This window comes from Urocampus carinirostris, chromosome 2 (assembly GCF_059441175.1).
Source record: "Urocampus carinirostris isolate Australia breed hairy pipefish chromosome 2, RoL_Ucar_1.0, whole genome shotgun sequence".
Classification (NCBI taxonomy): Eukaryota; Metazoa; Chordata; class Actinopteri; order Syngnathiformes; family Syngnathidae; genus Urocampus; species Urocampus carinirostris.
The window spans coordinates 27,639,032-27,661,710 of record NC_142350.1 but is presented as its reverse complement, the minus strand read 5'-3'; the positions used below and the strand labels follow the sequence as shown (position 1 = coordinate 27,661,710).

At 39.8% G+C, this 22,679-nt stretch overlaps 2 protein-coding genes and 1 long non-coding RNA gene across 6 annotated transcripts; 1 reads left to right on the top strand and 2 right to left on the bottom strand.

The window, feature by feature from the left end:
* On the bottom strand, positions 1-2,611 carry LOC148371562 (uncharacterized). Its single transcript, XR_015849640.1, has 4 exons — positions 2,299-2,611; positions 1,652-1,734; positions 1,390-1,537; positions 1-1,269 (listed from the first exon to the last, which is right to left on the bottom strand). It is a non-coding gene; the product is annotated as an uncharacterized LOC148371562 (long non-coding RNA).
* Positions 2,612-3,290: 679 nt separating this feature from the next.
* LOC148371561 (casein kinase II subunit alpha) lies at positions 3,291-13,904 on the bottom strand. Its single transcript, XM_088326090.1, has 15 exons — positions 13,748-13,904; positions 12,918-13,010; positions 9,909-9,990; positions 9,669-9,797; positions 9,491-9,602; positions 9,298-9,399; positions 6,503-6,553; positions 6,360-6,419; positions 6,213-6,296; positions 6,021-6,131; positions 5,839-5,940; positions 5,656-5,756; positions 5,118-5,266; positions 4,957-5,046; positions 3,291-4,153 (listed from the first exon to the last, which is right to left on the bottom strand). Exons 4-15 carry the CDS (start codon positions 9,767-9,769, stop codon positions 4,038-4,040), a joined length of 1,179 nt encoding a protein of 392 aa, XP_088182216.1. The 5' UTR covers positions 9,770-9,797; positions 9,909-9,990; positions 12,918-13,010; positions 13,748-13,904; the 3' UTR covers positions 3,291-4,037.
* On the top strand, positions 13,417-22,496 carry LOC148371560 (uncharacterized). Of its 4 annotated transcripts, none has more exons than XM_088326093.1 (10): positions 13,417-13,717; positions 16,601-16,757; positions 16,828-16,880; positions 16,958-16,990; positions 18,135-18,182; positions 18,336-18,383; positions 18,458-18,508; positions 18,596-18,625; positions 21,676-21,930; positions 22,269-22,496. In XM_088326093.1, exons 2-10 carry the CDS (start codon positions 16,750-16,752, stop codon positions 22,298-22,300), a joined length of 558 nt encoding a protein of 185 aa, XP_088182219.1. In that variant the 5' UTR covers positions 13,417-13,717; positions 16,601-16,749; the 3' UTR covers positions 22,301-22,496. The 4 variants fall into 4 exon arrangements, with proteins under 4 accessions (XP_088182219.1, XP_088182217.1, XP_088182220.1 ...); XM_088326091.1 differs by having other exon boundaries at positions 18,264-18,383; XM_088326094.1 differs by lacking the exon at positions 18,596-18,625.
* Positions 22,497-22,679: the final 183 nt, after the last annotated feature.

The window sequence follows — 22,679 nt, the reverse complement described above, 5'->3', positions numbered from 1 at the left end:
ACTGGAAAGCAAGTACGGTGTCAAGTTCGGAAACGAGGTCGGCAACAGGAGGCAGGCAGGTAACAGGGCAAAACAGATCGGATAACAGGCAGGCAGAATGGGGCAGAGTCAGGTCCGGAAACAGGTTGGCAACGAGGATCAGGCAGAGAAAAGCAGGAACAGAGTCTGACGTAAGAGCTTACTGAGCTGGAGGCAACAGTTCGCATAACGATCTGATGGCTTCCTCCTGGAAGCCGGGGGTTTAAAAAAAAAAAAAAAGAGTACATCAGCCAAACAGTTGTCCGGGCTGTTGGCACCAATTAAGCAGTCGCAGGTGCTCTGAATCGGCAATCACGACACCAGGTCACTAAAGTCACTGTGTTCTGATGTATCCTCAGCCAGAGTCTTTGATCAAATCTGGAGCACTTTTTAGCATTAATTTCCTCTTCCATAAATGCTGGCTTCCTGTGGCGGTTCTGCATTCAGTGCTGAATTGCTGCTGTCGGGTCATACTCCACAATGTCTGCAGTGTGTAGCTGAACATTCATCAGTAGTGTCATGGTGCTGCTTCTGAGCCTATTCCTACATTGGGTTTTGATGTGCTTCATTTAAGAAAAACCTCTCTCACATTTCGATGTAGCAGCTGAAAGTGTCAGAACCAAATCCATGACGCTCAGTATGTTAGGAACTCTGCTCTTAAATTGCTCGTTCATGCTTACCCAGTCTATGGAGTGTACTTTCAACCGAGAGTGACACAATATTTCTTTAAGCTCAATCCAATCTACTTCTGCTTCTGATATATCAATGCCCTGATACAACAAAATGTCCCTGTATGTATCAATGACTCTGGACACTTAGTCATCACCAAACTCTGATTCATGTTTAATTGGCCATGATTTATTGTCAGCAAGAATTGTCGCTTCCAAAATCCCCGTATGCACATCACTGAAGCATTTTCCAAACAGGATTCCAATTCTTTCAATGTCTTTGGTATGCTGGTGTCCCGAGGATTAGCAGGTGATCTTGTGAGAGGTATGCCAAAGAATGTTCAATCAGTCTCACTGAACTTTCTTTCTTCTGGTCCAGGCTTCTGTTTTCGTTTATTGATATATGTCATTGTGGTCACAAATTGCTGATGGACCAGATGCATCAAAATTTTCCTTTCTTGCAATGCTTTTGAGAGCTTCACCAACGTTGTGATCACATCCAGAAGGAAATGTGCAAAGTCATCTTTCCAATGATATACTTGGCCTTGGATTGTACAGCTGATTGCGACAGGCTGGCAGCAAGCTGAAAAAATAATTATTTATAAAATGAATATGATGAGAAGAAGACCTACATTATTTATGATCGTCACTGATAAAAGAACAAATATATATTTAAAACATCTATATCAAATTTAAAACCTACCTCTGTGAGATGATGATGAGCAGCCCCAAAGGACCTGAAGAAATTCATCAGTGCGGTTTGCAGATGTCCTACTAACTCGAGTAAATGTGCCTGACGATGGAGACATCTCTTCTGGTGTCTTCTTGAGTCCTGCAGTCTTCTCAGCACTCTTGTGGTAAAATGTATGTAACTGATCCAGCAGATTTATAACGTCTTCAAAACTTTTTGATCTTTTAAAAGCATCTTTAAATGCAAGTTCAACACGGTGTGCCAAGCATCTTACCTTGACAACACACGGCCATGAATCTTGCCGGAAGTGAGCTATTACTCCTTTTGTTTAGCCGGTATTAATAGTTGCACCATCACCTACATGAGCAACCATTTTCTTTCAAATGTCATTCTTTGTAATGTTATTAAACAGTAGTGATTTCACTATTGTGTCGTATATTCCTTGCGCTGTTCCAGATTCACACTCCACCATGCAAAGAAAAAAAAACAGTGTATGTTACCCTTGCTGGTGAAATGAATGTAGATAATTTCATTTTCCACTCATGAAACATCCTTTGAACTGTCTGCCAAAATAAGAAACAAATTGTGCATCTTTCAGCTAGTCAAAATCACCTCAGCCATAGCTACAATAGTTTGCAACTATTTACATTCTTGTAGGTTGAACCCATTTCTGAACCTTTCTTCTCCTGTTTGACAAAGCCACTCGTCATCGGAAAGTGGTTTTGCTTTTTTTGAGGCACAATATGCGTTGGTAAACCGTTTTGTTGAATTTAGACAAATGTTGTTCGTTGAGCAATTGCAACATTTTGTCTCCAGGCAAGTTTTTTTCCCTTTAGAGTAACGTTCATTGCATTCAAAATAGAGGCTGCACATTGATGTCTGGTTTACTCATCCATCATGCTTAAGATTTGATGTACCTACCACTGTTCAGCATGTTGCACAATGCAATGTTTGCGTTGCGTCGTCTGCTACAAGCCACGCAAACTCCTATTTCCACGATGCTTTTAATGTACGTTTACGTTTTGTAGCATCATCAATTTTGTTAGCTTCGTTTGAATATTTCTTCTGGGGCTGAGGTTTTGACTTGAATCCTAACCACTAATCCCTTTTTCTTGTCTTCTTGCGTCTACTTTGGAAAATGATATGCAAATGCACGAATTTAACGCTCGGTTAAGTCCAGAAGCACTAAGTTATTCGATGCAGGCTTCTGATTGGCTGCCGAGTATGCAATTGGTCAAATAAACCAAAACTCTGAAATTTCCAAACCGAACGAAGATTTTGAAATCGGATTAAAGCAAACGTTTGATTTGAAGAAATAAAATAAAAATAAAATATTTTTTTTCTCCCTTGAAAAACTTGTCGGCCACCAAGGCAGACGTTTTGTAAGTTGTACACTCGACGTAAAAGATGCAAGCCCCGGGCGTCTAGGCAGATGTTATTTCAGACACTGCTTCAAGAGCAATGCAAATACCAAGCATACGTACGTGCGCGCCTCCCCGCGGAACTGACAAGGAATGCATGCAATGTCTGCTTTGTGATAACTAAAACGGCAAAAAATGACTATTTTAAGTGAAATATGTCGATTGCAAATGAGAACGCAGATATTTTCAATGTCACCGTGAAAATAAAATGAAAGCATTCTGTTCACGGCGGTACGGATATAGAGTACTGCCATATTAGTCCGACTTTCCATTTGATTTTTGACACTATTCCGTTAAACCTTCCCCCCAGTAGTTACAAAATTGTTAAAGGGTTTCCTAATCATGACATCACTTGAAATAAATTTGAAAAACGCATTTTTTCTCATTATTCTAATCAAGCTTTTTTTAAATGAAGTTTTTTTAACCACCAGGAAGCGCTAAATACACGGTCCCTGTAAGCGTGTTACACCGGAAAAGACTGTGCCTGCAAAACCCTGTTTAAACTGTTTATTTTTTGGAGTTGTTTTCTGTAGAAGATGACGCTTCCCAACATAAAACAAAAGTTACAAAATTGTCGTCATCAAAATCATTTGTAAGAGACTTCATAAAAAAAGAATAACATGAACACATACGTACACATACAGAAGTGACCGTTAACATAAAATTGGTAAACTATCGACCCTGTGATTTTTCAGCATTGGGTGCATGCAACCTGACAGTGACTGTAGAATATCTACAAAAGTCCGATTTGTTTAAATAGCAACTAACAACTTCCCAAGACGGACAACTTCCGCACAGGCGACGTTTTTTGTGTCGAGTGTGCGAGAGAGTCCTGTCGCGTGAAGTAGTGGGGAGGTTTCACAGTGTGTTACAGCAGGTTCCCGCATCAAGAGTTTCAAGCAAGACTGTATATTTGGAACATACAAAATAAATTTTATTATCCATTCTCTTCATGTTCTACATCTTATTAGAATTGTCAACACACCAAAATTAATTCTAATAATCCTGACAGGTGTAACAATACAATGTTCTGTCAAGTCCAGGTGTCAAAATATAAATGGATGTGAAAAGCAATTTAAATCCTCTTTGTTATTGTCGACATAAAAAGGGGGGAGAACCGTGGCGTGGGCCACAGTGAGAACTAGGCAGGATGTGGCCATGAGCACACACAAACACAGGACTAGGGGATGACGGGGAGGGACGTTTTGGGGGAGGATGGGGGGAGTTTGGGCGTTCTCCTCAGGGTTGGGCCCCAGTGGCTGCTGGGACTTGTGTGGCCAGAGTGTTGGGGGCGGAGATGACGGGTGATCCGGCTATATTTGCCAGCGGTTGTGAGGAGGTCATTGAGCTGATGCCTGGGAGACACATAAAAGCACATTGCTGTAAATTTTGGACTACAAGTTAGAAGTCGACCGATTATCGGCATCGATATTTGTAAAATTGACGAGTATCTGAATTTTTATTGATCAAATCTCAAATGCAGCAGGGGCTCTCTCCCCTCTTCGCTACCCAACCCGCCAGAGGAGTGACCACGCGGAGGAACCGAACCCCGCCAGCGACAATCCAGCCACACCGGCGCGACCGTTTACCCTGACCCCTAAAGCCCAGTGGCGGGCAACTGTGGGGGCGAACTTGAACCGCCCAGGGTGGCGAGCGCCTCACATCCGTGACAGGTTCCGGACGTCAGCTGGGAAACCCCTCTGATTCATTCTCTGGTACGGCCTGAACCCAGGTATAAAACCCAGGTAAATCACTCATTCACAACAGGTTAAACCTACACTTCCCCATCCCAAAGTTATTCCTAGAGGTTAGAGACCGACTGTACGTAAAGCTCCAAAATCAAGCTGCATTTTCTAAATCGCGGAAATCTGCATTTTTTGATACACACGTTGCATTCATGGTCAGAAATTGACCAAATTTATAAAAATGAACAATTTTACGACACAACAATCCATAGTTTTTTTTAGTTGACTTATCATACAGTTATTAGTTTTATTACGTAAATAAGACAGGGGAAATAAATAGGTATTTTTAGAGTTAAATTGAAGACTTTTAGACCAAATTCAAGACCTTTTCAATGGCTCATTTGCAGTTATCAAATTTAAGACTATAGAGTTTTTAAGACCTTGGGGGAACCCTGAGGGAGAGCGCCACCTACCAGCCATCATACTTGAAGAGCTGACTGGTGTCGAGTTGGCCGCCATTCCACCAGGAGTGGCCCCCCTTCCCTGATCTCTGATGATGGGATCTGGAATGACATAGTTAATGTCAAGAGATGAAGCTTAATCTACAAGACCCGGGCAAAAAAATGTCACCCACAGAAGTATGGATGATCCATAGCCTCTTTGGCAGTCAGCCGGGCTTGATGGTCGTAGCGCAGCAGTTTGTCCAGGAAGTCCAGTGCCTCTGTGCTGACCAGGTGCTGGTTCTCACTATGTACAAACCTTTCCCACCTTTTACGAGAGTGCCTGATGAAAAGGATAGCACGGGGAAAAAAATAGGTCACCTCATACTCTGGGTTGCCCCAAAAGCAAGGCATACTTGTATAAAATGTGACATAATTAATACACTACAGGAACGTCATTGTGCACTTTATCATGACTTAAATGCAACAGCAGCAACTATGGATAGACAAACTGGCTGAACCTATTCGGTATGGATAATCAAGGTATCTCCAACCTTTTTAAGATGAGAGCTACTTCTTATTAATTTGCGCAAAGGGGACCCAGTTTGATATCCATTTCTAAAATAAAAACTTGTGTGTGAAAATTGACAACTTCAAGACCCCAAGCAGAAACACTTTGTAACCCAAAAATGCATTGTCCTCAATAAAAATAACATGCAGACGCCGTTTTACCTTCCAAGGATGTCGTTGAACCGTGGGTCCAATTCAATGTTGTACTTGTCAATGTAGTCGTATAGGTCCTCGGTGCCCAAAACTTTTGCGATTCGCACGAGCTGCAAACAAATGAAAAGCTTATCTGATGCCCATTTATTAAAAGTAAGCATCATATTGCAGCGAGGCCTCTTGTTGACCTACCTGATCGTAATTGTCGTGACCGTGAAAAAAAGGTTCCTTTCGGAATATCATGCTGGCTAACATGCAACCCAAACTCCACATATCCAGACTGTAATCATACATCTGCAGAAGACAAGCAAGGGTTTAGTATGGTTCGCATCAGTTATTATTTGCAAAAAGATCCAAACGTCATCTGGTCTCACCTGGTAATCTACCAGAAGTTCAGGTCCTTTGAAGTACCTGGAGGCCACTCGCACGTTGTATTCCTGGTTTGGGTGGTAGAACTCAGCCAAGCCCCAATCAATCAAGCGGAGCTGCGCATTTAAATGAAAATTCAATACAAGATCAGTTCCACCACCTATTGTTGTGACCTGTGCATCAATGTGAGCCAATACCTTTCTGTGTTCGTGGTCGATCATTACATTGTGTGGCTTCACATCTCTGTGCATAATGCCCATACTATGGCAGTAATCCAGAGCCTAAAGAAATAGCAATTCTTAGAATTGCAGACACAAGATAAAATTCCAGCACATTTCACTTACCTTTAGGATTTCATACATGTAAAACCGTATGTCAAAGTCAGAAAGGGTTTGATACAATTGCTGTAGAAAAAAACAACAGAAAAGTGATCAGATGAATTGCTTTTTTGAACGACAAAAAAAATAATATCGGGTTGACCCCGTACCTTGAAGTCTGTGTTGTTTACATGTTCAAAAACCAGAGCAGGAGTTCGGGACTGAAAAAAAAAAGCAAAGAGAACGCAGACCCATGATGACGGATTAAGTGTTTAGTTTTTCTCCCAATTTGAGAACACTTTCTAAGACCCAGTTTTAAAATGTGTGTGATAGCATACTTGAAAAAAAGCCAAACTAAAGCAATTCCCCTGAGTTGTGATTGAAGTCAGCATGGGTGAAATTTTCAGACTACCTCGTTGTCCGGACTATAAGTTGCAGTTATTCAGTCTGGCCAGTTGTGCGACTTATACTCCAGTGAGACTTTTGTGAAATTATTTTACATTATTACAGGTATATCATTTCGCACTAAACCGCAATAGGGCGCTCTAAGCCTCTGTTGATAATTTTGACCTTGCAGTGCCGAAAAATGTACTCCCTTACCATTCGCGACACGAATGTTCAAAAGATAAGGCCTCATTTCGCCAAAGTAAATATTTCCAACTTGCTCCAAAGGGATTCCTATAAAAGGTGCAAATGCTCTGTGCTTGATTATTCAATTACATCCCCCCAACAATGATATACTAAGTGGTTTTAGTGATGTTTGCACGCTCTATATTCTATGGGGGGCACGACACCGGTAATTTCGAACCTATTTTTTAATTTATTTATAAACTAAAAAATGGCACTGGAAAGAAAATCATATTCTGCAGACTACAAGCTGCAAATAGTGAAAGATGCAGAAAAGCAGAAAGTGGAGGTGACGGTGAGTCTGATGAAGAAGCGGAAGCAGCAAATTGTTACCGTGACAGTGACACAGAGGATGAAGATTTTATCGGATTAAGTGATTTGGAGTGAAAATGATAGTTTGGTAAGCATGTTATTTATGCTAGAGTTAAGTGAATAACAAGTTACGTCGTTTCGGAAATCAACAGCCATGTCAATCGTGTAACAATCGCATACGGTACAAACTTCTTCAGCCAATTGTCATTTTATTTCAAATCGCCTTCCAAGATGAGATGTACATTTTTGGTGTTGGGTTTTGTCAAATAAAATTCCCCAAAACATCCGACTCCGTTGTTCATCCGTTGTATGTTTAGCAGGGGTTGATTTGCTTTCTTGTGGATACATCTGCCCCGAGACAAATTTTACCAATTTAGGTCAGGAGCGCAACAGCGTGTTTCTACCAGTAGCGCCAGGAACAGTGTAGTGCTTTTCTACCTTTAGTTCTGGTAAGTAGAATCGTCAGTTGGACTTTTTCCGTGTTTTTTAACCAATGAGATGCATCAGCATAAATATGCCTCTATTATCATTTCATTGTTTTTTTTTTAATCATCTGAAGTCACACAGTGAAATAAAATGCACTGAAGAATTAGCTTTTGTCTGGAGATCTGGTTTGACAGCTTAGCGTGGCTGTCACCCGGAAAAAAAAAAACACCTCAATATTTTGCATTCATGGCTCTTCTGAGTCAAAAAGGTTCCCGAGTTTGGTTTAACCAGTGTCTGAAACTTGTGACAAAAAGTTACCATACACCAGGGCAGACAACCCTGAAAAGTTGCCCGCCCCATTTTTCACAACTTGAAACACAATAAGACAACTAGTCGCAAAAAACCCATTGTTGCAAAGTATTAAGGATTGATAATCAGAATATACAAACAGAACAACACTTTAAAAGTTTATTATAAATCTACTTATGACATTCATTGCATGTATATGACATCGCTGTTTGCCATCTGCCATCAGTATGTACCTGTATTTACTCATCTTCATTAATGCCATGTTTGCGTTGCGTCGTCTGCTACAAAACACGTGAACTCCTCTTTCCACAAAGCTATCAATGTACGTTTACGTTTTGTAGTGTCATAAAAGTTGTTAGCTTCTTTTGAATATTTCTTCTGTGGCTGGGGTTCTGGCTTGATTCCTAACCACTTCTTCATTTTTCTTGTGTTCTCTGTGCGTCTACTTTGGAAAATGATGATGATGTTCCTGTAAAATGTGACTAAAATCCCAATCCAAGACATACCCAAAGTAAATTGAGTACTCTTCCTAAACAGTTTGCAGAACATGGACAGTTTGGTCCCTTTTAAATAGTAGCCCACTGAATTTTTTTGTCCCAAACTGAAATAATCACTAAGTGCTATTCATTGAGTAATCTGAGTTGGAACACACAGAAATAGGATTTTATTCTCGCTTGCTTTTTTTTGGTTTGCAATCAAATGCTTGAAGATGAGTGTAGCATGGGCATCTTAGCTGAAAAAAAAACAGATGCGACAATATCTTGAAACCTTATCCAGAGATGCCTTTAAGTGGATTTTTTTTAATCTGTTGGCATTACTATGCGTTTTGGACTAACAATCTTTATAAGGTTGGATTTACTGGCCGGTCCTAGATGTAACCACTCGATGTTTGCGGGGAATCCTATAATCAGCTTGCTTTATAGTTTTAGGGTACCTCGTTTTAGATTGATCGCAATGTTTCTTTGATGATTAGATTCTGTTTAAAATGATAGGTATAGCTTGATTCCCAAGAGTTTTAATTTTACCAATAATATGTGGCATGGCGTATTTCAATGACTGGTGACATCATACATACACATATTTGCTTTTCAACAGTTAGAAGAGTGAAATAAAATGCTAGCCAGGAAAAAGCATACAAACCGCATACAATCTAGTATGGCATTTTATAATGCAAATGTTTTTTGGCCGCCACACTAAATCTCAGACATATTTCAAATTGACAGGTTTCACACAACCTATCGCAGTGAACCTTGTTAAGGCTACAGTTTTGAAGTTGAGTTTAAATACATACCACGGGATCCTTGACAATATCTAAGAGGGAGATGATATTGGGGCCGCCTCGGAGGTTTTCCAGGATCTTTATCTCTCTCTTGATTTTCTTTTTTTTTACCGGCTTTGAAAAGACATGAGAGGTAACAATGAGAGATTCAAAAAACAGCTTAGTTCTCTATAGCGCAAGTCTGTAATGCTGAAGAGTGCCATACCTTTAGTATTTTGACAACCACTTTTTCATTGTTTGTTATGTTGATAGCTTCGAACACCTCACTATATTTGCCTCGCCCGAGTTTTCTGACAAGTTGATAGTCGTCCTGGTTTCTGCAAGGTGACAGTTTAAGAATGAGTAACAGCTGGCAAACATTCCGTAACATGCCTTTGTCTTACCCCCACTCAACGACATGAGACTCATAATCCCAATATTCCCGAGGCCTCTGTGTGTTTACATCTGGGTAAACTCTAGAGCGGCTTGGGACAGGGCCAGACATATTCTACAAGGAATCTTCTTGAAAACTCCTAAAACAAAACAGTAAACGGGTTAGAGAATTATACACTCAAACATACAGTAAGAGTTTACTTCCGACATATTGGAAATATTTTCGGGCCGAGTATGCAGTGAGACAATACCTGGGAGGTTTCCTCCTAGTAGATGGTGACAGATGAATTGATACAAGATTGGTCTAGAGGCCTCCAAAATTTGCACTCTCCGCTGACAAACAGATGTGACAAAACATAATTTAAAACCAAGAGACCAAATGCGTCTGAATCATGACACAAGAGTGAATTTGACAAAAGGCGGCTAATCAATTTCTGTTAGAGCAATGGTCCCCACCCTTTTGTGTACCACGGACAAGTTTGATATTGCGGGTCGCTCAAACAACATCAGTGTTTCCCATACCATGTAAAAATTCTGGCGTGTAGGCCAGGGTTTTAGCTGGATTCCGCCAGGGTCTGAAACTCTTATTCATAAATGTATATATTTGTTTGTCCCCTCACTTACTTTTGGTTAATATGATTTTTTTTGTTTGCTGAGCAGGGGGAGAGGTTTTTGGAGGGGGTTACTGCCAAAGCAGCATATTGAGCACAGGAACAGTTATGAGCGATTGCAATACAGCTGACATAGAGGAAATTAATAAAAATGAGTCAAGCTAGGAATATATTCCTTATTTGGACTTATTTTAATTAAAGGCTCAAAAACATTGTGAATAACTGACATAGGAATCTGAATCAGTCCTTCAAAGCTTGGAAATTTGTGTGTCATACACATTTTTTTGCATGTTTTTCAGAGGTTCAGTGCTGTTTCAGCCAACATTGAATAATAGTTAAGTTATTGTATTTAAAACTTATAATTTCACATTTTTATTTTGTGGTGTAATTTGTTTTCCATGGATTCTGTGTTGCTTGACTTTAAAGTTGCTTAGTAAAAAAAGTTGTAGTTAAAAGTTCACTGTAGAGTAAAGGCCGGTTTCACAATACATTTTCATTCATTACAAGAGGCGTAATTTTTTATAAACCTTATATAATCGCCTCCAAGCCATATTTACAATTTACAACTATAAATTAAAATATTGATACCAGTTGGTAACTTTATATGCACATACTGAATATAGTTGTGCGTCACCAGAAGCTAAAATGGGAATGGGAGGCAGTGCGTGGGGAGGGGACGTAGCCTTTACAGGAACAACGGGGCAAAAATGAGCACAACATTTACAGTAAGCATGCTGAATTTTGGTCTAGGAAATTTGAGTGGGGTAAAGACAAGAGACAAAATAAAAATACGGTGTCTCAACTATTAGTTTGCAAGCTCTCAAGATTCCCCAAGCCAAGAAATATGAGGTAGTTTTTTTGCTCCCACAAGTCTGTGTGCATGGTTTCTGGTATTTATTTTATTATGTGGCTATTTTGTTGGCATCAATGTGAGTATATATGGTATTTGTAACTAGAGAGTTACCAGTGATTCCCACAGAATGTTGTGAGACCCTGGTGGGTGACAGTCTAGGAGGTTCCTGGTGACAATGCCTCCAAAACCCCCTCAGGTGGTTCCCTCCTAGACGCCTTTTTTCTCTTATGATTGGTCAATTGGCATGCTTTGTGGGATTCAGTGTTGTTCTCTAAATTTGTCGAGCATTTAAAAAAAAACACAATTTTTTGGTAGATTTAAAAATATTTGCATTTTCTTTTGTGAGTTTTTTCAGTGTTAATATGAAAATGTTAGGTCTTTTTTCATTTTTCAATTTTTAATTTCCCTTTCCTTTTTTGGTATCGGATTTTTTTCCCATTTAATTCATCAAACTCACTTCATATTGTTTACTGCTCATTTGTTGATTTATTAAACAGTTTACAGTTTATATGTGTTCCACTTCAAATGTAGGACAAATCTGTTGCTGGTGTGGTGCAAAAAATATTTTAAGGTTCTATAACACAACCCATCAGTTCTTCTCTATTCAACAGACCCAAATATTGCTCAGAAAATTTTAAATTCTTTGACATACATTAAAAAAAAAAAAGTAATATAGTTGATTTCACTTGTATCTAGTTACTTTCACTAGAGTAATTCAGTTACTAAGTCAGGTATTTTGGGGAAAATGTACAGGGTTTCTACAGCTTAGAGCAAGTTAAATTCAAGACTTAATATTTTTTTACTGCTTTATGAAATCAAATATTTCTTCCACACAATTCATCGTTCCTCGTACAAATTACATGGCACAGCTTTTAGCCATGGTAAAAAGCATTCATCAGACAACCACTTCTCATTAAATTTATAGTTTCCCATTGTCCAAAGTAAACATCCGTCTGAAGTTGCTATGTGTATTGAGGGTAGACCTAAGACATGCGCCAACTGAAACCACATCACCGTTTTTAAAGTTTTGTTATTGTGATCACACAACAATGCCGCCGAAGTAAATTGGTGAATTATTAAAAAAAGACTCTTGATAATTGTTACTATCTTTCCAGTTTGAACAAATCTAAATCTGAGTAATGAGCTTTCATTTTTAAATTTCGAAATTTGGATTTATGAGATTTTTGTGCAAATTAAGGTCTAATTTTTAGAATAATGAATTTAATGCTTTTTAAGATTTTCAAGGATCTGCGGGAACCCCGAGGTAGTCAGGTTTACGTAGTTAGCATATTTGCCAACACGTGAAAGGTCCCTTGTTCAAGACAGGGTGAAAACATAGGTTGGCTTGAAGAGGATGGGCGCCACCACATTGTAAAAATTAAATGATCTAAATTTATATTGCACTTTTCAAGTCAATGACTTCCCAAAGCGCTTTACAATGTGCTCCACATTTCCCAATAGCGGCCTTGCAGCCATGTAAGGCGCTAACCTGCTTATTGGGGGTATTAGGGGTTCAGTGTCTTACCCAAGGACACTTCGACATGTAACACGGACGAGCCGGGATTCGAACTGGATCCCAAGACGAGCGCTCTACCTCCTGAGCTACTGCATGCCCAAGACACAGCACAGGAAATTGTGCCCCTGCGATCCTAGTGGTTAAGGGATTCAACCAATAGACCAGTGAGAAACTATAAATTACTTTTTTTTTCAAGTGATATGACAAACACGGCTGACCATTGAGTTAGAGCATTACAATATATAAAAATCATATGCTGTGTACTGTATAATAAATTTACCTGGCGGTTAAATGGGGGCATCCAACCAGTTTAATCAGGGCGTACGGGGTTCGATACAGTCATCACTGGGTGGAAACAATCACACAGTAGCTCCTGGAAAGGGAAAAACAAAAGTAGGTTGATTTCAATCAATGCTGTCAGTGAGGCAAACCAAGCTAACGCACGCCACCTAGAATTGATCCAACAAATGACTATCTTTGGTGTAGCCAATCAATCTTTCCACACGAATAAGACGATCGAGTGTCAAAGTACTCCGAGAGAATTTCACTATTTTACCCGCTCCAAACTTGAACACTGCGTGCGTACGCTCCCCCCACAAAAAGGGGTAAAAACCTTTCGATCAACGGCCTGCACAAGTGCAATGCAGCTAATGAGCTAACGCTAAGTTAGCTCCGCGGGGCAAGCCGGCTAGCTGGCCGGGATGCTAACAAGTTAGCTCGTTTAAAGTGGAGGCAAAAGCAAGTTCCAAGGCACATTTAGCAGATCCCACGACCGTCACAAGGCCGCGACAAATTATTTATAGGCACCGGGAATGCCGAATACTCGCTTTGGACTGTTACCGCATATGTTTAGAAGAGAAAATAAAGCATCGTAAGAAATTATATTTCCTAAAGCTAATGAGTGCTAAGCTAACAGGCTCACGGGGAGTGAATAGCCTGCTAGGATGGCGAGGCGGCGGTCTGACAACGCCTTTAAAACACACCCCGCTAAGACGAACGTGGCCGCGGAGAAGTTCCCAGGCTGCACCGCGTAGTCCCCGCAGCCCCTCGGACGTGGAAGGCTCAATAGAGGGAACAAAGGTTCGACGATTCAGTCTCAAATAAGATTACCTTTCAGCGTTGCCGGGACATCAATATGGCGGTGCTTGGGATCAGGAGCTTAGCTCGAACGTTGTTGGCGGCAGGGGGCGCTCTCACATTTCTTTTCTCAAAGACTTTTTTTGAGGGGAGGAATCAGCCAACAGGTCGCGCGCGGTTAAGCTGTGCAAGACTGCAAGGCATTTTTGCTTTGCTAGCATTACTCGGAATTCCGCATTTTACACACTCACACCAATTCCGGCTCAAGCCTTAATGGAGCCCTCAGCAAATTTAAATTTGAGAGACCCATATTACAAGATCAAATGTGTTTGGATGTGAGATGTTTTTGTTGTAATTAGGTTGTTATCCACAGTAAATAAGGCCACGGAAGCAGACAACAGATATGCAAATTTACTGAAAAGTTATTTTAAATTGATATTGGGCAAAGTGAGACACTTCCCCTACTGGTCACACAGGAATCAATACATAAAAGCTCAAAGGGCAACCAGGCATGTTTTACCTATGGTTTATAATCTGAAATGGTAAAAAAAATTCGACTACAAGAGCAGCCTGAGGTTGATTAACACTAACCATCCATCCATCCATTATCTGCACCGCTTATCCTCAGTAGGGTCGCGGGGGTGCCAGCCATTCTCGGGCAGTGAACAGGGGACACCATGAACTGGTTGCCAGTCAGTCGCAAGGCACACAGAAACAGACAACTCACTTGCTCATTCACACCTAGGGACAATTTGGACCAGCCAATTAACCTAACATGCATGTTTTTGGAATGTGGGAGGAAACCGGAGCGCCCGGAAGAAACCCATGCAAGCACGGGGAGAACATGCAAACTCCACACAGGAGGTCCGATCTCATGACCTCAGAACTGTGCCGCAAACGCGCTAACAAATGTGCCGCCATGCTGCCCTAGCCTGCGTATGATTAACACTAAACATTCAAAGTGATAAAGTACAAAGTGGGACACTGAAAGTCATGCACATACCTGTCAACCGGTACGGTTTTGCAGTACAAAGTACGCTTTTTATGCATTTTAAGACGAGTACGGTGTAGAAATAAAACGCAAATTTGTCAATGATGGGTACCACCCGGTATACACTGACTATCATGAAACGGCCAATCAATCAAGTCAAAGGAGTTCGCCGTGGAAACCTTTATCTCGGTATTGATTTTTTTGTTGCAAACGAAGCGAGCTGTTTGAGGCTACTGTGCGCATGCGTCTGCCGCCTGGGGATTTCCCATCATGCATCATTCCCCAAAAATATGGTGTACGATTATTTTGTATTTTGTACGGGAAAATACAACAGTTTGTACAGGCATGGAGCCGTGGAGGTTAACAGGTATACATGTAGGCCATCTAAAAGTAATAAAATAAACCAATTATTTATGGCAAAAACAATCTGCTGCATTACTTACTTGTGTTTAGAATTAGGTGCAACAAATGTACTAAAATTAAACTGAAACTAATACTTCTTAAATAATGACATAAATGCAGCGAGTTACCTGAAAAAAGGTAACATAAAATTATTTTTTTGAAAAACTGCAACAACTAATGTACAAAGACAGGCAGTTTTAAATAAAATACATTTTAAAAAGATCAAACAAATAGGCCTATTCTGAGATTAAGAGTGGATATGCTGTAGGATACTACTTACTGTCTGTCAACATTTTACATCCATCTCTCTCTCTCTCTCTCTCTCTCTCTCTCTCTCTCTCTCTCTCTCTCTCTCTCTCTCTCTCTCTCTCTCTCTCTCTCTCTCTCTCTCTCTCTCTCTCCACAGCGGCGCAGTGGTTAGCGGGTGTACGGTACAGTTATAAGGTCTTGGGAACCTCCTGTGTGGGTTCAAATCCAGCTACCGGACTTACTGTGCGGAGTTTGTATGTTCTCCCCGTGCTTGCGTGGGTTTCCGGATACTCCGTTTTCCTCCCACACTCCAAAGACATGCATTTCAGGTGGATTGGCCGGTCCAAATTGTCCCTAGGTGTGAATGAGCGAGCGAGTTGTCTGTCCCTGTGTGCCCTGCGATTGGCTGGCAACCAGTTCAGGGTGTCCCCTGCCCACTGCCCGATGATTGCTGGGATGGGCTCCAGCACCCCCGCGACCCTACTGAGGATAAGCAGTGCAGCTAATGAGATGAGATGTATATATATATATATATATATATATATATATATTAGTCTAAGGTATACTTAGACCTTTCTGTGTGATATGGATTTCCTTAAGAGGTTTTTCATCTCCTGGTTTCTCTTTGCGCTCCCATATTAGTTTTGTCTTTGTACCTATACCTATGTGCATGTTGCTTTTCTGAGGATGAATATTGCTCTGCAAATATACTGTTAATACATTTGGAAAACTGCCTTCCATAGCTTGCTGTCATCGTGCACTAACTAGCAAAAACACAAAATTAGCTAACACCGTAAATTTCAATAAATTCTACTATTTACTCTGCTTCTTTCAATTTATCTTTTTTGGCCGTCGAGCCAATGGGAAGTAACCAACTTATCTTTACTAATAAAGTCTGGAAAGTACAAATTCCTATTCCGACTGGAAACTAAAGACTTTTAATTTAATGACGTATCATTGAAAGGTCTTCGAGCTTTGCTGCTTCCTCCCGCTGCTGAATGTCTGATTCATTTACCTGTGAAGAAGACCTTTGTTTAACAGGGGGCTGGCATCTGTTTAAACGAGTGATACGGTGGCAGTAACAAGGAGCAATCTGCAGGTTGCCCTTTATTTTCTTAAAATGATACTTTAGTGAGGGGGGTGCACACACCCAGGGGCATTTCCCCGAGATAATTAACCACAGAAAATCCCTGGGGACAAGACGGTTAATTGATACTGTGAATGGAGCTTTGTCAACTTTGCAGCCTCCATCAAACCGTGCACTGTCCAACAAAGACAATGGAGTGTGGTCCAAATTCCTCATCAAAGGGCAAGGGAGAAGAAGGCGCCCTCAATAAAATGCGCACTTGCGATCCCGACTCCTCACATTTGTTCCTGGACACCAACATTGATAATGAGGCTGTAAGTGAATTTGAACGTTTTGTTCCTGGCTGGAATTTTCACTGAAATTTTGAACTTTTACTATTTTCAGGCTCATATGTTTCATGATGCTCCTCCCGCTTGTGATAGCAGTGCCAGTCCGAGGTGAGCGTGAAAAAGAGCTTTCGGTAAACTTATCTTGCAACGCATTAACTGAATTATATGAATTATGTTTTTCATAGCACGAAGAGAAAATGTGATCAGTTTTCTGACTGGTAAGATTTGTTACAATATCCCGATTATTGTTGCTGTTGTGCTTTAGTCCAGGGGGTGTCCAAACTTTTTCAAATAGGGTCCACAGAAAAAAGTAAGAAGAATAACTATTACTTACCAAGCAAACCAAATCTACCTTTTGTTAAACAAAAACTCATATAGCTTTCTTTAAAGGGACATTGTGTATTATTTAGTGTCTCATATGGGTCAAAAAATACTTCATTTGTTTAGAAAAACTATCGATTTGAATTATAATTTAAAATACACAAACAATAAAAAAAAAACATCCATTTTTAAACACTCACAGGTTGAAAATTTTGTATTTGTCTTACTTTCTTGCTGCTACAGGTACCCCTAGAAAACAAAAACCTTGTGAAAGGCTGGGTCAAAAAAAAAAAGTGCAGCTTGGTCACTTTGAGGGTCCGTCGTTTGTCATTTTTCCTGTGCCTTGTAGCATTTGTTTTCGGTCACACTACATAATACAGGGACATCTAGTGGTCAAATACTACACATTGTCTCTTTAGGGTTAGTGTAGAACAGGGGTCTCCAACAAGGTGCCCGAGGGCACCAGGATGCCCCCTAAGAACCGGTGAGGTGCCTGCAGACCTGTTCTGAAAATAGCTCACCAGTGCTGTGCAATGGGAATTTTTTTTAGTAAAATTATGTTTTGAGTGGTTAACTGAGTCTATTTAACCTTACTTGCATCAGGTAACCTGGTGATAACATAGTAACAACATAGTAATAATAAGATAAATTATTATTTTATCAAACTGCATATCTAACTGGGTGCCCTTTGCGCTAATTGAAAACAAAGAATAGCTCTCAGTTTGAAAAAAATTGGAGACCCCTTGTGTAGAATTTTACAAAAGTTTTCAATTTTATGGTAAAATGAAATATTGTACTCAAAAAGTAATGACTCTTCATCTTGTGGTATTAAATAAATGTCTCTATTGTTTCTAAAACACATTTATTAATATCAAATCTAGTCTTTAGTATTTACAAATGTTCACAGGGTCACAAATGGCCCCTAGGCTATAGTTTGTAGACCCCTGCTTCAGTTTTTTAATGTGATGTCATTCAGTGTAATACAGATCATTATTTTTTTATAATTATCACCAAACCATCATTGTATCTACCTTTGCCCAGATGCTCTCAGGACAACCACAGGCAGGACCATAGCTGAAATTATGTCGGGTTTGTGACACTATTCAAAAATAATGAAATAGTTACAAATTGTATAAAGCCAAATATGTATGTAATGTGTGTTTTTTTAAGACAAATCTTGTGCAAAAAAAAAAGTAAAAAGTACATTGAAGGTTCTAACTGTGATGACACCTACTTCGTCAGCACATAGAACCTCTCCAAGTGATGCAGAGAAACAACTAGATTCTCAAGGTACAGCGCATATTCCTGAGGTTTGTGTTAATAATTTCACTTACAAGTTGACTCTTATTATATTTCTTACAAAGATCTTTCAAATGACCAATCATCGGAGAGTGCCAACAAAGAAACAATTGCAGGTGAGCGTGTGCATGAATAATATTGAAGGCAATGCTATTTTTTGGGTTGCAAATGAAATCCTTATCGTAATAAAAATCACATTGCAGAACCTGTTGACCTTGGAGAGCAAAGCAAAGGTAAGCTACAATTTTATATAACTGAAAAGTTTCATTATATATACTTGACTATTACTGATTTCTTAAAATCAGCCAGCAAGTATTAAGTCCAATTTGGTTTGATTGGTGGAAGTATACTGTATAGTACAGTGGTGTTCCAACAAATGCCAGTGGGGTCAATTGCGGCCAGCCACTAACATTTCAGCACCTCACATCGTCTGATGAAAATGATATCTGATAGAGCCTGCAATTTAAAAATCGTGTGATGACGGGCTCACTTACAATCCAGGTGGCGAGCTATATCATATATAATAATAATAATTTCCTTTGTATTGTCATTCTTTGTAACAATGTACACAGAACGAAATGTCGATACACCTGACCCGTTGTAGCGAGCCGATGCAGCCGCAGCCAACAGAGGGCGCCGCCATTTTTACCAATGTTATAAGTCTTAGGTATGACTCGGCCGAGGCGCGAACCAGCGACCTCCCAGTCTCAAAGCGGGCGCCTTACCATCTAGGCTACTGAGCTGGTATAGGGTGACTGGATAGCATGTCGGCCTCCAGACGTGGGTAGAGTAGTCAAATATTTTAATTAAGTAGAAGTAACTGCGATTGGCTGGCAACCAGTTCAGGGTGTCCCCTGCCCACTGCCCGGAGATGGCTGGGATGGGCTCCAGCCCCCCCGCGACCCTAATGAGGATAAGCGGTACGGCTGATGAGATGATGAGATGAGATGAGAAGTAACTGTTAGTTCGGAATTATATGTCTCAAGTAGAAGTAAAAGTAGTCTTCCGAATAATTACTTGAGTAAAAGTAAAAAAGCACATGGTGAAAAAACAATGAAGGTACTGAGTAACTGTAGCTACGTCTTATTTATTGATTTTTCATTCAATTAGATTATCAAATCCTTCAAGTCTATCCAATCACAATAAATACAAGTCTGTGTAAATGTAAGTCTGTGTACTCAGACAGGTTGTTTGGGTGAACCCACTGTGGACTGAAAAAAGCCTATATATAAGTGTGAGGCGACAACTATATAATCTGTGCATGTGTGTGTGTGCGTGTGTGGATCCTCCATTTCCTCTCGTGTGTCTTGGGCAATTACAACCTGATGGCGCGAATCCCCAACAAATGTTTCTACCCGGTCTTGGACCGGGGACCTTTTGTGTGTTACAGTACACAAAAAAAAAACCTCCTAATCCTGCTCACAACTGCCACCTGGTGTTCTTTTGGGTCACTGGTCGAATCTAAATAAAATGAACGAGGTTGCTGAAAAAATAATTGACAGACAGATGCGTACTTATGTGTAAGGGATTTAAGTAACGGCTTCAATGTAGCCTGATGTAGTGGAGTAAGAGTACAGTTTCTTCTTCACAAATCTACTCAGGTAAAATTAGAAAGTATAGTGTTTTAAAAATGCTCCTATAAGTATTAAATGTCACAAAACCTACTTAAACAAATGTAATGGAGTAAATGTAACCTCTGTCGACCTCACACTTCAGAGGTTTTGGGTTCAATTCACGCTACCAGCCACCCTGTGTAGAGTCTGAATGTTCTCTCTGCATATGAGTGTTTTTTTCCCCGGTACTCTGGTTCTAAAAACATGCATGGCAGGTTGATTAGCGCAGTGTTTTTAACTAGATATTTTGGGACACACTTGTTTGGTGCAGTGTTTTTGATGAAAATAACACTTAAAATAAAAAAGAATGATGTGCTTTATTCATGTTTTTATTTTTTACAGTGCAATCTAAAACCGCTTTGTTAAACAGATTCAATTATTAAATGTACTGTGCTACCTCATGAGCGAATAATTATTATATAAAAAATATATCAAAATCTACTGTTACCTATTCCTGGTCTGAAGATAGCAAAAATACTGAATAATGGCCTGATTTTTTTGGAAAGATAAAATTGGGCAAATTCCAGAGGCCCGCTAGACAAGGTCTATCGGCACACTATTGGGCCCCGGCACACTGGTTGAAAAACACTGGTCTAGTGCATACTCGCCTACACTGCTGCTTTCCACTTAAAAACGCTTACCGATTAAAAAGCAAAATCTCCCGCTTTTTTAAACAACAACAAAAAATAGTTACACGAGACAAGAATTTTTGTCTACGCTTGCTTTATTTTGAAACAAGACCAAGTCTTTGAACATGAATAAACTGCCCTAACGATCGTATTAGATTTACATTTTTGTAAAAATTTGCCTCTTCTGGTTTTCAACAAGCACGTGTTTTTTTTTTCTCAATAATCTTGACACATTATGTTCCGCACTAAAAAAATAGAGTGCGCGATAAAAATTACAGCATTTTAAAGTCAAAAGGTTGGCATGTATACAAGTGTGGCTCAAGAAATTGACGATTTTATCTTTGCAAAAAAATCATGCCATTGTTCGGTATCGTTGTTTTCTTCGACTGATCAGTCGAGTATCAGTGAGTGTGATAGCAGATTACTATTTTTTTTTTTTTTACATATTAATCATTTGCTCATGAGGTAGTACATGGAAATAGATTTACTGTTACTCCTTTTATTTAATGACCCTGTTTCGAATTGCAATGCCCAAAAAGTAAAAATATTGCACTTAGTTATGCTAAATCAAATAAATTTTTCCTATTCTACTAAAAAAGTAGCAATTTTTTCCACTGGCAGATCATTTTTGCTTATCTTAAGTATTATTTTTGTTACATTTCCAGAAAATTCAGTAATACATCAAGCGTTTCTAACGAAGCCCACTGGTTCTGAAAATAGCTCACCAGTGATGGGTCATTGTGATTTTTAGGAATTTGATTTCTAACTGGAATGAGGAATCATTGGCATGATCAGTGTCTTTAAAAAAAGGTTAAGGGCGGTTGACTGTTCTTATCTTAACCCTACTTCTAATCATTACAACCTGGTAATAACATAATAAAATTGTAACGACATAGCAATAACATACGTTTCTCTCAAAAAAAAGTAGCTCTCAGGTTAAAAAGGTTGGTGACCCCTGAGCGATAGATTAGTAGGTAGGCAGGTAAGTAGGTAGATGTGTGTGCGTGTCTTTTCATCTGTATATTTGTTGTGTTTTTAAAGACCTGGACAGCGACGAGACTTCTGAAATAAAGGAAAAAGACAAAGCTCCACCTCGCAGACAAATGGCAGACCCGCGTCTAAGTCAGAGACCAGCTCAAGGTCAACTCCTCCAAAAAGATGCTGACCTAAACAGCGAGGAGGAAGGTACTGATGTTGTACAGGTGCAGCGCGAAGGGGCCCGATCTTCTGAAATGATCGACCGGGAAAGTGTGGAAATAGGACCTGGTGCGGTTGCAAGAGGAATAGACCAAGAAGGTTAGTTGCATTGTGTTGAGCGTCTTTCTTTTGTGACATAAAAGAGTCAGCTCTGAAACACATGGATTTTGCTCAATTGGAGTGCAAGCATACTAGCATACTATACTCATTTCCATCTTCGGTCGACTTGTTTTCCCAAATCACCTGACTCACAGTCAGCAGACAAGCTCAGTCAATCCAATTTTAGATCCGTATTTATTTTGAGTGTTCGAGTCAGCAGAACCGGAAGAAACATTGTCACGGAGTTTTGAAAAAAATAGATCCATTACCTGCAAGAATGTGTGAAGGGATTACAAAATTGATTGTTTTTGTTCATTTTTGTCTTTTATGCTTTTCAGTGTTGCACGAAGTCGGTGGCTCTCCAAAATGATTCTGCCCAAAACCTCACCCTGATCCCAAACCCATGTTGCAAATGGAGACAGAAAAGAGTTCACACTCAATTTCAGAGCAAACTTGAGTGGAAAATGAAATTTGTTCCCCACCACTTCATAAGAGTATAATGGGTTAAGGGTCCCCTAGCCTTTACATCTTGATTATTTGTCTTGAAAGAGCATCAAGAACACAGAAGTAATGATAGGTACTGAAAGGTTTTTTTCTTTGTCATAATCTTTTTGGAGTGTTTTCTATCATCTTGCAAAAAATGATTAAAAAAATAAAAACCCAAGGGAAAAATGCTGTGTCACTTTTCTTTCCACCTTTATTTTATTAACCATAATAATAACAACAAAAATAACGACAACAATAACGGT